The sequence below is a fragment of the Hirundo rustica genome, chromosome W (genome assembly GCF_015227805.2).
Source record: "Hirundo rustica isolate bHirRus1 chromosome W, bHirRus1.pri.v3, whole genome shotgun sequence".
NCBI lineage: Eukaryota > Metazoa > Chordata > Aves > Passeriformes > Hirundinidae > Hirundo > Hirundo rustica.
Window position 1 is genome coordinate 24,723,042 of NC_053487.1, and position 15,336 is coordinate 24,738,377.

General features: G+C 43.7%; 1 protein-coding gene across 8 annotated transcripts in view; it reads left to right on the forward strand.

Annotated features, from left to right (window-relative positions):
* Window positions 1-3,392: 3,392 nt before the first annotated feature.
* The window catches only part of LOC120764890 (ceramide transfer protein-like), a 160,509-nt gene continuing 148,565 nt past the window's right edge, over window positions 3,393-15,336 (forward strand). For 4 of the 8 annotated variants that reach the window (XM_040089004.1, XM_040089005.1, XM_040089006.1 and 1 more), the window contains exons 1-3: window positions 3,402-3,791; window positions 5,648-5,785; window positions 6,708-6,842. In XM_040089004.1, the coding sequence (XP_039944938.1) occupies window positions 3,696-3,791; window positions 5,648-5,785; window positions 6,708-6,842 (369 nt within the window). In that variant the 5' untranslated portion in view covers window positions 3,402-3,695. Of the gene's footprint in view, window positions 3,792-5,647; window positions 5,786-6,707; window positions 6,843-15,336 lie in introns of all 8 variants that reach the window. The other 4 variants (XM_040089009.2, XM_040089010.2, XM_040089011.2 and 1 more) reach the window with 2 other exon arrangements.

Sequence of the window (15,336 nt, forward strand, 5' to 3'; positions counted from 1 at the left end):
CAAGCATCTCAGCAGTTCTCTGACTGCCTCCTCTTGGATAATGGGGGGACCATTCTGTTCACTAGCACCATCAACCAACCCAAGAGAACAGTTGTCTTGAAGGCAAGTTGTTTTCCCACTGAAAGCTGAGGCAAAGAATGCATTAAGCACTTCTGCCTTCTCCTCATCTGCAGTTACTATGTTCCCTCCCTCATCCAGTAGAGAACAAAGATTGGCCTTATCTTTCCTGTTTACCATTAATATATTTGTAGAAACATTTTTATTATCCTTTACAGAAATCCCCATTTTAAGTTCAAACTGAGCTTTGGCCTCCCTAATTTTTCTCCTATATGCTCTAACAGCCCCCTTAAATACTTCCTGGGAGACCTGACCCTCCTTCCAAAAATGATACATCCTCTTTTTATTCCTAAGTTCCTCCAAAACCTCCTTGCCCATCCAGGCTGGACGTTTACCTCGTCGACTCATCTTTCGGCACACAGGGACAGTCTGTTCCTGTGCCCTCAAAATCTCTGTTTTGAAGCACGCCCAGCTTTCCTGAACTCCTTTGTTTTTAAGGGCTGCTTCCCAAGGAACTCTCTGAATAAGCCTCCTAAATAGGCCAAAGTCTGCCCTCCTGAAATCCAATGTAAGAGTCTTATTGGTGTTCCTCCTGATTTCACCAAATATTGAGAACTCTATGACTTCATGATCACTCTGCCCCAATCGGCATCCAACCACCACATCTCCCACCAGCCCATCTCTATTTGCAAACAACAGATCTAACATAGTCCCTCCCCTGGTGGGCTCACCCACCAGCTGCAACAAAAAGTTGTCCTCCATGCACTCTAAAAATTTCCTGGACTGCCTCTTTTCTGCTGTATTAAGTTCCCAGCAGATGTCTGGCAGGTTGAAGTCACCTACAAGAACAAGGGCTGATGATCCTGAAACATTCTCCAGCTGCTTATAGAATAAGTTGTCCACCTCTTCCTCTTGGTTGGGTGGACGAAAACAGACTCCCAGTAGGATGTCAGCCTTGTTGGCTTTCCCCTTAATTCTTACCCATAGGCATTCAACTCCATCTTCATTAGTTTCAATACCTATGGCGTCAAAAGCCTTCTTAATATAAAGGGCCATGCCTCCACCTCTTCTCCCTTTCCTGTCTCTTCTGAAGAGCTCGTAGCCATTGAGTGCAGTGCTCCAGCTATGTGAGTCATCCCACCATGTTTCTGTGATGGCGACTGCATCATAGCTTTGCTGTTGCACCATGGCCTCCAGCTCTTCCTGTTTGTTACCCATGCTGCGTGCATTGGTTTACATGCACTTCAGCTGGGCTACTGATTTCACCCCTGACTCAGGCTTACCACCCTTGGGCCTGTTTCCAGACAGGCCAGCTGCATCCCCTTCCCCCTTCAAACCTAGTTTAAAGCCCTCTCAACGAGGTCTGCCAGTTCATGAGCTAAGAACCTTCTACCCTTAACAGAGAGATGTATCCCATCTGGTTCCAACAGAGCAGGTGCCGTAAAAGTTGCCCCATGATCAAAGAATCTGAAATTTTGTCGATGACACCAACCCTTAAGTCACTTGTTAATGATGTGAGTTCTCCTATTTATTTTATCATTTTTCTCTGCCACCAAAGGGACTGAGCAGAACAATACCTGGGCCCCTGTCTTATCAACCACTTGATTCATTAGGATTCTGTGTGCCTGGTCCATAGTGTTACATGATTTGCTCACATGGCCATTCAACTTTTTTACATTTTGGGTGCTCCCTTCAGCCAGAGATGCATCAGTTGACTGTTTTTTGGGTTTTTTTTCTAATTAGATCATCATATACCTTGATTCCTCACTGATTTTCCTGAACTTGTGGTAGCAAAAAAGAATAACAGTCTATCCTCCGGTGACAGAGGAAACAGAGCTCTCCACCTCATCGAGTTACGAAGGTGAAACCCAGCGCTAGCTTCATAGAAACGACGAAACCACGATGGTGGCCACCCGGTGATGGGAGAGAACTGCTACAGCGGACTGCGTCTCCAAAAGCCAATTGTAACCAGCCGTACTGCTGAAAGAAAGAAGACGACTGTCCTAGGGTAACTTAATGATGCTTGTATCCCCAATCGTCTGTTCTGTTTGTGCTGTATATTGAGTCCTATGCCTTTAAGACTGGTTCTAAGAGCAAGGAGAAGCGCGGAGTTTGTTTTGAGAAAACTGCCTGACTCCTCCACATTCTTCTGCAGACGGGGTGTTCAGCAGAGGCTTGGAAAGACTGCAGGACAGAGATTTCTTTTGCTTTTAGTTAGTTTCAGCTAGCTAGGGCAGAGAAGTTCCCTGGACTGGTTTTTTTCCTTTTTCTTGGAACTGTTTAAACCTGCTCTGGACAGAAAACCCAGGGGAGCACTGGGGGCTGCACCTGCGGCCCACCGGGGCCTGGACCTCGGCATTTTCCAGCAGCACCGGAGGGACTGGGACTGATGAGAGACTGAGAGAGAGCTGAGCTCCACCCATGGCAAGAACTTTCTCAATTTGCTATCTCACTTCAGAAGGAGAAGTTTTATTGTTTCATATTATTCATTCTTTATACTTGTATGCACTTCATTTGTTTAGTAAAATAGTTTTTTCCACTTTTCTCCAAAGAAGTTTTTTTTTTTACCGGACCGGTTGGAGGGAGGGGCCACTTGGGTTTGCTTCCCAGAGGGATCCTATACAGGGGTTTTCTCCCAAATTTGTCCCCAAACCAGGACATACTTCTAACTGGTGCCCACTGCGGGGCCCGAGAGAGTAGAAAAAACTTGTATTGATTATTATTAACTGCATTTTTTAGTTGTCCTTTGGGTGGGGATTAAACAGTCAGTGGCCATGTTGCTTCTTGAAGTCCTAATGTCTCCTAGAATGGAGTCTTTTCTGCATTTCTGTTCCCTAGGCTTTTTTGAGGTCTTAATACATTTCTAGTCCCTAAATTTGTTTTCTAGTCCCTAAGTTTGTTTGATGACATCATTGTGTGGGGAAACACAGCAATGGAAGTGTTTGAGAAAAGAGAAAAGATCATCCAGATTCTCCTGAAGGCTTAGCTTTGCTATCAAGAAGAGCAAAGTTAAGGGACCTGCTCAAGAGATCCAGTTTCTAGGAGTAAAGTTTTATTGTTTCATATTGTTTCATATGATTCATTCTTTATACTTGTATGCACTTCATTTGTTTAGTAAAATAGTTTTTTCCACTTTTCTCCAAAGACTTTTTTTTTTTTACCGGACTAGTTAGAAGGAGGGGCCACTTAGGTTTGCTTCCCAGAAGGATCCTATACAGGGGTTTTCTCCCAAATTTGTCCCCAAACCAGGACAACTACAAGTCCCGGCAGCCACCGCGCGGCCCGGCTGGGGGACCTGGGAGGGAAGGCGAGGGGCGGAGCTAATAAATATTGGCACAGAGAACTCGCCTTTCGTAAGATGGTGGTGCCTGCTATGCTCTAAGTGGAATGCGTGACAGGCAAACGCGTACTTCTGTCTCCTCGCCGACTCTCTGTTGTGGTTTTTGCCGCGGGTAGGGGCCATGGAGCAATAGTGAGGGGGAAGCCCAGGTTTGCGTGCATCGGCGTCGGCCGGTTGCTGGTGGTACTGCGGGTGCGGAGTGGTACTTCTCAAGTAGAGCCTACTGCTCCCGTCCCTTCAGCAGAAGGAGGCTGAGGCTGCTGTGGGCGGGGGTCGCTCGGTTCTTTCCTGCTCGACTATGTCGGACAATCAGAGTTGGAATTCCTCTGGCTCCGAAGACGACCCTGAGACAGAGCTCGGGCTGCCTGTTGAGCTCTGTGGGGTACTCAGCAAGGTAAGCTGCCTTTCCTCCTCCCCGCAGCCTGTGCCTGACGGCCTCTAGCTACCCTTCCGCGTCGCACTACAGTCCCCCTCCTGCAGTTGGCTCTAACTCTAATCCTACAGCTGGCTGAGGGCTGTCGGCCTCGGCTGTCTGTTTTCTCCAACCCTGCTGTTCTGGAGGATCAGGCTAAGGCTCCTGCGTCCCCCGGCGCCGGGAGGGGGGCGTGGGAGGCGCCGTCATGGCCGATGCAGCCGCCACCTGATGGCGTGGAGCCTGCTAGGCTCCGGCGTCCGGCACAAACCTCCCGCTCCCTCTCCCTCAGCCGGAGGCATCATCACATCCCCCTTAGACCGGGGGAGGGGGGCAAGAGGAGGCTTACGTCCTCATACTCGCATCTCCTCAGTGTCTATCCGTCCTTCCCCCCACCCCTCGCAACCTTTGAGAGGCGGCGTGAGGAAGCAGTTTCGTGAGGAAGAGCCGCGGGTGCGGGAGGGGTTGGCGGCTGGCTGTCCCTGCTGCTCCCGTATCGAGCCCGCTGACTGCCTGGGATGAGCTTCCGGAAAGAGGCCCGCGAGGGAGCAGCCAGATACGTGCGAGGAGGTGTCTCCCCCACTCCTTAGGCTTCTGGCCGAAGCTGACGTCGGTCCTGGGTGTGGTCTGGAGCCGCGACATCACACATCCCTGCCCAGGAGCTCCTAAAAGCAGGCGCAGCTCGTGGTCTCTTCCCAGAAGCAGGCCCCAGCATGAATGGCACAATCTTTAGTCCAACTATCAAAACAGGGCAATAAAATACCCCTGCAGCGAAAGATACTGGAAGTGGGGAGGAGTGGAAGAAAAATGACATTGAAGTTTATTTCCCCCTTTTAAAAATAAGCGTCACTTTTTGCTCTTATATCACTGAAAGTTAAATGACTTGCAAATGTGTTGGATGATACTGGGAAACTTAAGGAGTATTTTAAAGCCGAATACTGAATTACTAAGTTTGAAAGCAGTTTTTTTTTTTTTTTTAAACAGAACGTACTTTCAGAATAATGTTGCAATATCTTTAGAATTAAAGCACTGTTTTGAATTTCTTTCCAGGCCAGACACAGACCTGTGTAGAAGGCACATATCATAGAGTACTGAAATTATAAGTAGGCCCTGGATGCTGAGAGGAGCTGTGATGGGGCTAGTACTGTTTTTTGTGAGGGGCTCTGTGAACTCCTTCAAAATGTTTCTAAGCCTAGAGATGAGGGGAACAGCTAGGAGAAAAGAAAGCCTTGGCTCTCATCTGCAAAATCTTATAATCTAATAAGTCCTAATGCTGTATTTTACTGGTGTAGCAAGTGAAGCCATGGCTTCTTCTGACATTCTGCCGCTTATGTACATGCAAACGTTTCTGGATGATTGTGCTGAGTGTAGCTGATGCTGCCTTTTCTGCAAGAGCATGGAATGGAATATGAATAGCCAAGTATGGTGAAACCTGTTGCAGTGAATATATTTGAGGGACATTTACCTTTTGCTAGTTGATGCCTCAGCAATAATTGGACAAGCCAAATAAAATGAAATGGTAGCATACCAAGCTTTCTACTAATGAAATATTTACTTTTAATAACTTATGTGTATAATTATTGTTTAAATCAGTAAAAGTAGGCTACAGTTCTCTGTGTATGCACTACTGTTTCAGTTCTGCCCTTTGGTAAAGAGTAAAGCTTTGGAGGAAATGGAATAATTTGGTAAGAGAATCTTATTAGAAGTTGTGAGACTGGAAGGATTGCTGGCTCTAAATATTTTGGGTACATGTGTGGGGAAAGGGGCAGGTCGGGCCTTGCCTTTGGTGAGGCAATGCATTGCCCTGTACACCCCACTCCCCTGGGCCTGTATTCCAGCTCTGCAGTGGCTGCCAATCACTGGCACACCCAAAGCAGTGTGCCACACCCCACCCCTGGAGGCCCAGTCTAGCCCCAGAGGGCCAGATGACCAGAAGGACCCAGGAAAGCCAAAGGATATTTAACCCAGAACATGAGGTGAGCACATCTTGTCACTACCTCCTCTTGGAATTTCTATCAGCTGAACACTGCTGGAACTAGGAGTGGTAGCTATATTTGTTCTTTTTTGTATCTCTTCTGTCTTCTTTAAATTCCTTCTTGGAGTTTTGAGTAACTTAAAATCAGACAGGTTTGGTGTGGGAATACAGCTTGGAAGCAGGACTCAAAGTACTGCTGAAGTCATTACAGAAGTAGATGTGCTAGAGGGCTACAAGCCCTGGCAAGGTGAGGCAAGACCCTGAAGAAGGAAAAGATCAAAGTGTATGTATACATGTTTGTGTGCAAGACAGTACAGGCCTGTACAATTCTGTACTAGCCCATAATTAAAGAATGTTACTAAGAATCATAGATATTGTTGTTATGCTTGAAAGGTATATAAACCAACAGTGTGTTCAAGAAAATTGGCTTCATGATGTGAACCATGGAGTCCCAGTCTCTTCAATCGCCTGACAGTTTGGAGTTTGCCAAGTTGAATGGGCTAAGTTAATGCTTTGTGGAATGCTGCTCTAAACTTTTGCTGAAGTTCTCTGGTTTTCTGAAGTTGCTAGTAAAGTTTTTCTTGTTGTTTTGACCGCTTGAGAATACCTTGTCAGTATTTCTCCCTTGCATCTAACTCAGAGTACATGAAAAAATGTAAGCCTTTTTAACAGTCTTGTTGAGCAAGTTTTTTGGGGCCTTACAGAAGTGTATTCTACTGGTCTCTAAATGTTCCAGAACTCCAGTGTGTTGGGCTTTTTTTCCTATTGTATATCCTGCTTTTACAATTTTATGGTGAATATAAAGAAGGAACTTCAATGTGGAAATAGCTTTCCTGAAGCCTGAGAAATATCAGCCAAACTGTTTTTTATTGTTGTTTATTTATTAGCTGATCTTTGATTTTTTTTTTTTTTTTTTTTTACAGTGGACCAATTACATTCACGGGTGGCAGGATCGATGGGTAGTTCTGAAAAGCAACACACTCAGTTATTACAAGTCTGAAGATGAAACGGAGTATGGCTGTAGAGGCTCTATCTGTCTGAGCAAGGCTGTGATTACAGTAAGTGCTATTTCAGTATTGACATGTTTTTGGGTGTTAGGTATTTGTAGGCTCATGTCTGGTGAAAGTAAACATGGGTATGGCAAATTCTTGTAGGTCATTTAATATTTAAGTTAGTTATATTAGTGCAACATTGGAGAGCCAGGGAAAGAAGTTACTAATAAGAAAACAAGCTGGATTTATCTGAGATTGCAATACGCAGCTTTTCATATCTGTTATCTTGGAGGTTTCTGTTGGTAGGGATAGAGTTTGCTTCTGGAGGAGGTGGAGTTTTCCCAAGGGTCAGCCTAAGACCCTGGACCAACTTCGCAAAAGCAGCAGCATCCATCGCAGTCTTTACACTTCACACTAGAAAGAGAGGGTAGTATTTCTTTGACTGTATTTTCTGAACATAACTCTCTACAAAAATTGTAAAAGAAAATGTGCTATGTATTTCCTTCTCTAAAGTGAGGTGCTGTTTCTGCCTAATGTTAAAAGATCCAGCATGATGCTAGTAAGAATAAAGAACCTACATATAAGTGAAATCTTATAAAGATGAACTTGCCTTAGAAGATAAAGAAGAAAAATATTTTTGTAGCTTTCAGAGTTACATATATTAATTATGACTAATGCTTGCCAAAAAGCATGCTCTTCCGTGTTACTGTTAAATAGCCAGTTATTTGACTAGAGAGGGGTGTGAAGCTGGACTTGTGTAGCACATAACTTCCTAGACCAGTAGTGGTAAATCTTAGTATTTATGTTCTTACTCCAGCGAATGTTTTGCTTTCAAACTGAATTGAGGATGACAAATAAGAAGTTCCCTTTACTAATATTCAGCTTAAAAATAGGGGTTTTTTTAAGACAGTTGGATTGGGGAAAAAAAGACTGGACTAAATACATCAACTTTATTTATTTTGGGAAAAAGATTGTGAAGAAAACAGATTTTTACATTTAGATGTCTGACAGGTATTGTAGTCATCTGAAAATTAAAATAGATTGCATAATTTCTTTCAAAGCTCTTTTTAAAGCTCCTTAAACTTTTAAACTTGCTCAAGATTTGACTTTTTCAGGAATTTATGGTGCACAGCAACAACATCTAGAAGCAGCCATTTAAGTGTACTTCTGGTAGTCTGTAGAGGTACCAGTCTCTGATCAGGACTTTCAAAAAGGTGTTTTATTCACTAGTAAGTGGCTTAACATGCCAACCAGGCAAGCAGGAAGGTGGTGGCAGGGAGGTAGGCCAAGAGATGTCTGGAAATGTGCTGTAGAGTACATCTCAGCAGCTTGAATTCCAGTTCTGGTGGTGGAAAATATAGTGATGCTGATATTGTTTTGGGAATATTTTGGTATATTGTGCTTTGGGAAGGGAAGTTGGTGAGCTCCTTCTCTTATGACTAGGAAGTGTGTAACAAATTTCTTGCAGATAGGGTTTTTCCTCTCTTCTATCTGGCACTTGTTACATCTGGTAACTTGGTGTTGAATTGTTGACTCACCCCCTTTACCCCCAGTTCTGGAGATTCTTGAGTACATTGAGAAAGAATAAAAAGTATTTCTCAGAATTATTCTGATACTTTAGTTTCATTTTCATTCAGAATCATGCAGTTAGTGATTGCTATGTAAGTATTGAAGGTTGTCTTGGTTTGAAAAGACAGGCGTCTGCTAAGGAGAGGCAGGCCTCTCTAGGAAATGAGGAATTCAAATCCTTCCCTCCGTGTTATTATAATTTGAAAGATTAAAAAAAACTTTTCAGTCAGAGCTATGGGGAAAAGGAATAACAGTCCTTTACTAGTAAATATAACAGGACAGACAAAAAACAACAGCAATTATAATAATAGTAAAACAGAACTAAGAACCCCGAGGGCAAATGGTGGAAGCTCCGGCGCTGATGGCTGGAAGCCGGGCGCGGTGGACTGTCCTCCGCAGGCAGGGGCGTGGCTGGGCAGGCCAAGTGGGCAGTGCTGGAGAAGCCGCAGCGGCTGGACCCGGGCTGACCCAAAATCCAGCAGGGCAGCGAAGAAAACTCCAAATTCCTGGGCGCTCCAACAGATGGTAGAATTCCCAGGACCAGACTCCTCCGTTAACTGTGGACTCCAGGCAGCCAGCAGTCGCCCGATCCGTGCTCCCCGGAAGACTGAGAGCCGTGAGACCACCACCCTCAGCTCTCCGGGAGCTTTCTCCCTCCCCCAAAACTAAGTGATCAGCTTCCTTTGTCCAGGTTAAGCACTCTCTAACTATCAGTATTTAGTCTCCTAGCAACTTGTGGGGGGGGGGGGGGGGAAATTCTACAGGAAACTTAACCCTCAACAAAGGTTCAGGAATGTTATTAGGTCATGTGTCTCTAGGATACAGAAATTTAATTTTTCAGAATGAATGCTTCTGGTTTCACAGTTTGGTAGCAAATTAAATATTTTTTAAACCTGTTTTCTGTAGTAGAAAATAAATTATGATAATTGTTTATTCTTCCTGTAGTACATAGTTAATCTATTTTCATGGCCTTGTAATGTCTTAATATAAGCTTACTAACATGTATCTAAATGCATAGAACACCAGCAGTTGATAAAATGTTGAGATAATAATGAAAAGCTATTTTTGTTATCAGTGGAACTTATTTGTTACTGTATGTTTTGCAATTATTTTGGTAGAGAAGTTGGGTTTCTTACTGACTTAATATTCAGTAGCACTGATCTGATGTAATTGGGATCCTCATCTTGAATATTTGTCGACAGTCTTTCACTATACTGTAAGTATAGTTTTCCTTGATCTTGCTAATCCAGAGTCAGGCATAGTAACTACCTATCTCCTAACCTTCAGTATTGCAGGAAATTTTCCTTAAATACAAAGCAGGGTGTGAGTTGTATGAAATGGTGTTGATGACTGCAATGTTTCCTTGTAGGAGAGAGGGGGGACTGGATTCTCATGAAGCCTTCTTTTAGGTGCTCAGATTAGGTATGCCCATTTGTCTGATGGGGGATATAATGATTTTCTGTGTGTAATTAATGTTACTAGTAGTATAGAATGTCCATGTTTCATTGATGTATAAGCATAAATTTGGAAAACTGCTCTCATTGCGTAGTCTTACTGTACTTTCAGCAATGAAGATAAGCCTTATGATAAATCATAAAATTAGGAGACGTGAATGCTGCATTTGGAAATCCACAGATTCCTGTGACAATAGTCTTTAATTGAATGGAAAATGTGGGGTCTGGGTTGACTATATTAACCACTGTAACTGAGAAGCTGATTTCTCTGGAATAGAGGACTAAAGGATTGTAACACGCCAGAACATTTAAATGTAAGGGGGTAAACCGAGGTTCTTTTACTCTAGGTTGGTGCATAGAAGAAATACCAATCAGATATTCTCAAGAGGTCAAAATTACACAAAAGTTTACTGGTAAAATATAGAAAATCAAGGAAGTTTAGCAAAGGTTTTAATACAACATCCAATTCAACATAAAACGCTTATCATAGCATTAACTTAGCCCATTCATCTACCAGGTGCCCTTCTATTGCCTGGGAGGGGGACGCATATGAGTCCTTTGAATCTTGATGGGCCTCCCTTAAAGATGGAAGGGCTGAACTCCACCAGTCTATTTCCCTTTTACTTTCCCTGATACTCCTTAATCTTTCAACTTCCTCCCTAAGTTCGGCCACCAGTGAAAGGTCGTTCACCTGTTCACAACCCAGGCACGCCTCCTCCACAACACCCCTGAAACAACCAATAAGCTCAAACACTCCAGGCAGGAACAGGTCTGTACAGACGCATCCCTTTTGGAGGGCTCCACTTGGTCACATACACTTGTACCAACCAGTTTTCGACTGTGTTGAAACCATTACTAACAGAAACCTCAAGACCAACCAGCCAGCAGAAACACCTCGAACAACACACAGCACACCTTACTAGCAAGAGAACTTGCAGCCCTGCCTGCTTGCCCTGCCTGCGCGAACTGCCACGCAAACTGCTGTGGTCACTCCCCAGAGTCGTGCCACACCCCTGTTAGCCTGCTCCTGTTTGCGGTGCTCCCTAGAGGGCTCATGATCAGTCACTCAGCAACTGAGGAAGCTCTACCCCTCGTTCCTGACTGACTCACACAAAACAAATTGAGAGTAGGACATAGTTTCTCTGAATTGCTGGAACTCCTGGGATGGTTTCTCCACAGCAGAGATGAGGGAGAAAGAAATACTATCTTCATATTCCTGGAGCTGACAAGCTGCTTCATCCACTGTTGGTCGCTCATCATCTTTCCAAATTAATTTTGCCAATGGATTGATATGTGATGTTGGTGTGGTCTGTACAAATTTTGGCTACATGGGTCAGAGATGTAGGACTTCATCTGTGTCTGTGGACAATTGCCCATTCTTCAGCTCATAATAAGGCATCTCTTCCACAGCCAACTCCCTCAGGTATTGGTTATCTTTCTCTATTGCAGTTCATTTACCTGAGTGACATCAAATATCTTCCTTTTAGGGATACCTTTCCCTCACACTTGATACCAATTACCTCTAGAGGCTTGTGTCTTTTTTCCCATTGCTTTGTCAATGCCTGGTTCCTTAGCAAGTGATCCCAGCTGCCTGACTTCCTTATCCTCCAATTCCAAACTGCTAGCCCAGCATTGGAACAGCCAGATGGTAATATGCTCACCTGGATGATGGCTAAAAATCTTTTTCTATCTCCCACAGCTCACTTGAGGATATGGATCAAGTAGGGGTTACCTCTTCTGTGTTTTTCTCCTGTTTTTGTGATTGCCTTGGTAATGGCATTGAAAATGGCCCTTATGATGGCCCTGCTACTTCACCCTCTTTGCCCTTGGCTCTCTTCACCCTCCTCTTCCTTCTTGACCTTCTTGTTCTACTTCACTAAAGGTCTTTTACCATGTGACTTTCATTTGCATTTCTTCTGTTTCTGTGCAGGGACAACTGACACCAGCCCATGTTGGTTCTCTGGTTCAGTGGCAGTGTCTTGCCAGAGTTGGAGTAACTGCAGGGCCTGTGATGGGGGTTGGAGTACCTGCAGTGTCTTTCACGGTGGTTGGAGCAGCTGCAGGGTGTCATCTTATTTTTAGATCCAAAGACCTTCTTTTTCCCCTGAAGGCACTGAGCAATGTTGAACGTGGCTCCACTGGATAGGCTTGGGTCAGGCCCCAGCACTTTGCAGTGATTTGTGTTTCTCTGGAATTGCTAGGGTGATGGTACACCTTTTCCAAATATTTTACTAGTTTTTCTGGGTTCTACACTTGCTCAGGGGTGAGGTTCAAACACACTGGAGGTGCCTACTACCCTAGGTACTTGCCCATACAATCCCATACACCCCACTACTCTGAACTATCCCGCTGTTGGGGGTTAGGTTTGTTCCTTTGTGAAACAAAGCCCTTCAAGTTTCCTGGTTCTGTTTATTATTAATGCTGTAGTTGTTGTTTGTTTGCCTTGTTATACATACTAGTAAATAACTGTTATTCCTTTCCCCACACCTCTGCCTGAAAAGCCCCTTTAATTTTCTAAATTATAATAACTTGGAGGGAGGGGATTGGAATTCCCCATTCCTAGAGAGGCCCTGCCCCTCCCTAGCAGATACCTGTCTTTCAAACCAAGACACCAGCCTTGGGGCAGATCTCTGGGTGATGTTCTTAATTATTTTTCTGACCCTAAAGAAGACATGAACCATATTCAGCAACATGCTGGCTCCTAGAAAAAAGACCAGCTTGGTTTGAAGGGTATTCAAAAGATATTCAAAATCTTTAATATTTTCAAATGCTACTGTAATTGGCCTGGATGAGAAGGAAGGAAAGAAGGAAGATGTAGGAAGGTATCTCCCCTGTAGGTTGGCTCTCCAAGGAGAAAAGGCCAAAGGTGTGATTATTAATTTTTCCCAGTAGATGACTCCCAAAGTCCAGAGGTGCCTTCAATATTGAATACATACACCAGATTGATGTCTTGACCAGCAGCACTATCATATCAATACTACACGCTACCCCACAATGATAGTCTTAGCCCAGGCCCCAAGGACAATAAACATCACCACAAAGAACACACTGCAAGTAATGTATTACCAGTATTATAGAATGCCACCCTGAGAATAAACATAACAACTCTGGGAGTAAATAAATCAACATTGTAAGCAGTGACTATTAAGGCAATACAATTAATGCTTATGACAAGTTTATCTGAACACACTCTGGTCAAATCTGTTGTTATCTCAACCCTTTGTGCCTCATGTTGGGCACCAAAAAGGATTGTTGTGATTTAGGCCCAGCTGGCAACCAAGCAATGTTCAGCTGCTTGCTCACTCCCCTCACCCTGGTGGAATGCGGAGGAGAATCCAAAGTAAAACTTGTAGGTTGGGATAAGAACAGTTTATTAATTAAAAGAAACGAAAATATAATAATAACAATAATAGTAAATAAAAAAGGGAGAAAACCCAAGAAAAAGAAGTGATGCACAATATAGTTGCTCACCACCCACTGACCAATGCCAAACTAAACCCCGTTCCCAAACTGTGATTGCCTCCTGATCCCCCCTATTCCAGATAACTCCTGTTGTAGTAAGTTAGCCAAGACTATATTGTCTCATGCGTGAAAAGCCCATTCTTTATTCACATAACTAATTTTATACAGTTTTCACAGATCTTGTGTGCAACACCCATTGGTTGGTAGTTTTCTTACTACTTCATCTATTGGTCAGAAGGTGATTTGTGCATACATGCTAAGGCTCAGGTTGTTTACATCTTTCCTTTGTGGGTTCTCATGGAACAGATCTAATGTTTATACTGATGCACTTATTTTTCAGCCCAAGAACAGGTTGTTATGTTAACGAACCTTTCATACTGTAGTGGTTTCACATTCGCCAATTTCTGTTTCCCAAAATTAGTGTAGTTGTTTAAATGCCTACTAGAATAATTTACTCTTTTTCTGCTGTGAGACAGGATTAGGAGAAAAGCAAAGCAGGCTCAAACTTAAAAGGGTATAAAGACAGGTTTATTAACAAAACTATAAGAGAGAAGAAATTAATAAGAATCAGAATAAAACTTTCAAAACATTTTTCTTCTCCCCCAACAGCTTCTTTTCTTTCTTATAGACAACGTATAAAGACAAAACTCAGAACTCTAGGTCAGTACCACTTATAAAATAGTCTTTTATCAGTCTATTTAGAGAGGCAAGTCTCTTTTAGTCTGTTATGGTAACTTTCACAAGAAAGAACATTCCACTTGTGGCTTTTAACTCTCACAATCCCTCCTATATCATGCACCCTTTCCCACGGCTGTATATGGGCCATGAAGTTCATTGGGGTATCACTTTAAAGATGAACGGTTCCAAATGCAAAGGTTTTTATTCATCTGTCTCTAAAATCATCTTCATCTCAAGAAACAGAGGTCTTCTTTTTCCCTGGGGGCAGAGGGCTTCATATCACTTTATCTTACTCTGTTCAAGCTTCTCGTAAGATCACAGCTACTTCAATATTTACTTAGTCCATCACAAATACCTTTGCTCAGATCTACAATCTAAATACTCTCATCATCTCCCCAATGCATATTTTCCCACAGTTTAAAGGGATATTCTAGCATATTAGTCTCTTACCACGGCTCACAAAAGACTTTCAGCCTAAAAACCAAGGCATCTTCTCTATCTCCTCATCAGAGATGCCACTCTTCCTTAACTGACCCTGGTATCTTCACAGTGTCTCTTTACATGTCTCCCACTCAGAGAAAGGTTAGTGCTTTGCAAGTTTCATCTGTGCAAGGAAAAAGTGAACATTCTCCCAGGTCTGCAGATGGTATGCTGGTTCTTCCTCGGGACATGGCCGGAGGTAGTAAATTCAGGCCATGTCGGGGCTGGAGTCAGGAACTCTTGAGAGACTGTTCTTTTCCCTTGCCCCTTCCTCTGTCCGACAGCCACTGGAGGGGGGGGGGCTCGGCTTGGGCAGTGATGGAAGTGCGGCATAGTGGCAGATGTTAGCAGCCAATTGAGCCTGGTCTCGGCTGGGACAGGGCATACTCTCCTCCCCTCCCTCTGCCTGGGAGTCATTGGGTCCAATCTAGCTGAGACAGCTGCAGTGGCAGGGCCCAGCTGCTGGCCCACCAGACCCGGGGGCCACACGGCGGAGCAGGGCTGGCCCTGTTACCTGTCCTGAGGCCGGGAGGAAAAGGAGTTTTCCCTGAATTCCTCTGATTTTTAACCTGTGTAGCCCAAAGGTGTATCCCATATTTAATTGGTCAATCAAACTGTCAACATTTTGCTATAACTTCCTTGGAAAAAATCACTTCCGTGCTAAACCAGCACACATACCAAGATTGTTTTCGCATGGAAACTTGCAAATTACTTAGCTGTGACTTATTAAAGAAATATGGGTATTGATCTAGTATCGATACCCAACTGTGACAGACAAAAACTCTCTAACAGTTTAAAGTTAGAAAGTGTATGTTTATTACAGCCGGGCAGCACGCGGGATAGCTCCCTAATACGCACTGCGAAATTCACAGGTAATTACAAAGCCTTTTATTTACAAAAGTGTTGAATACCTAACA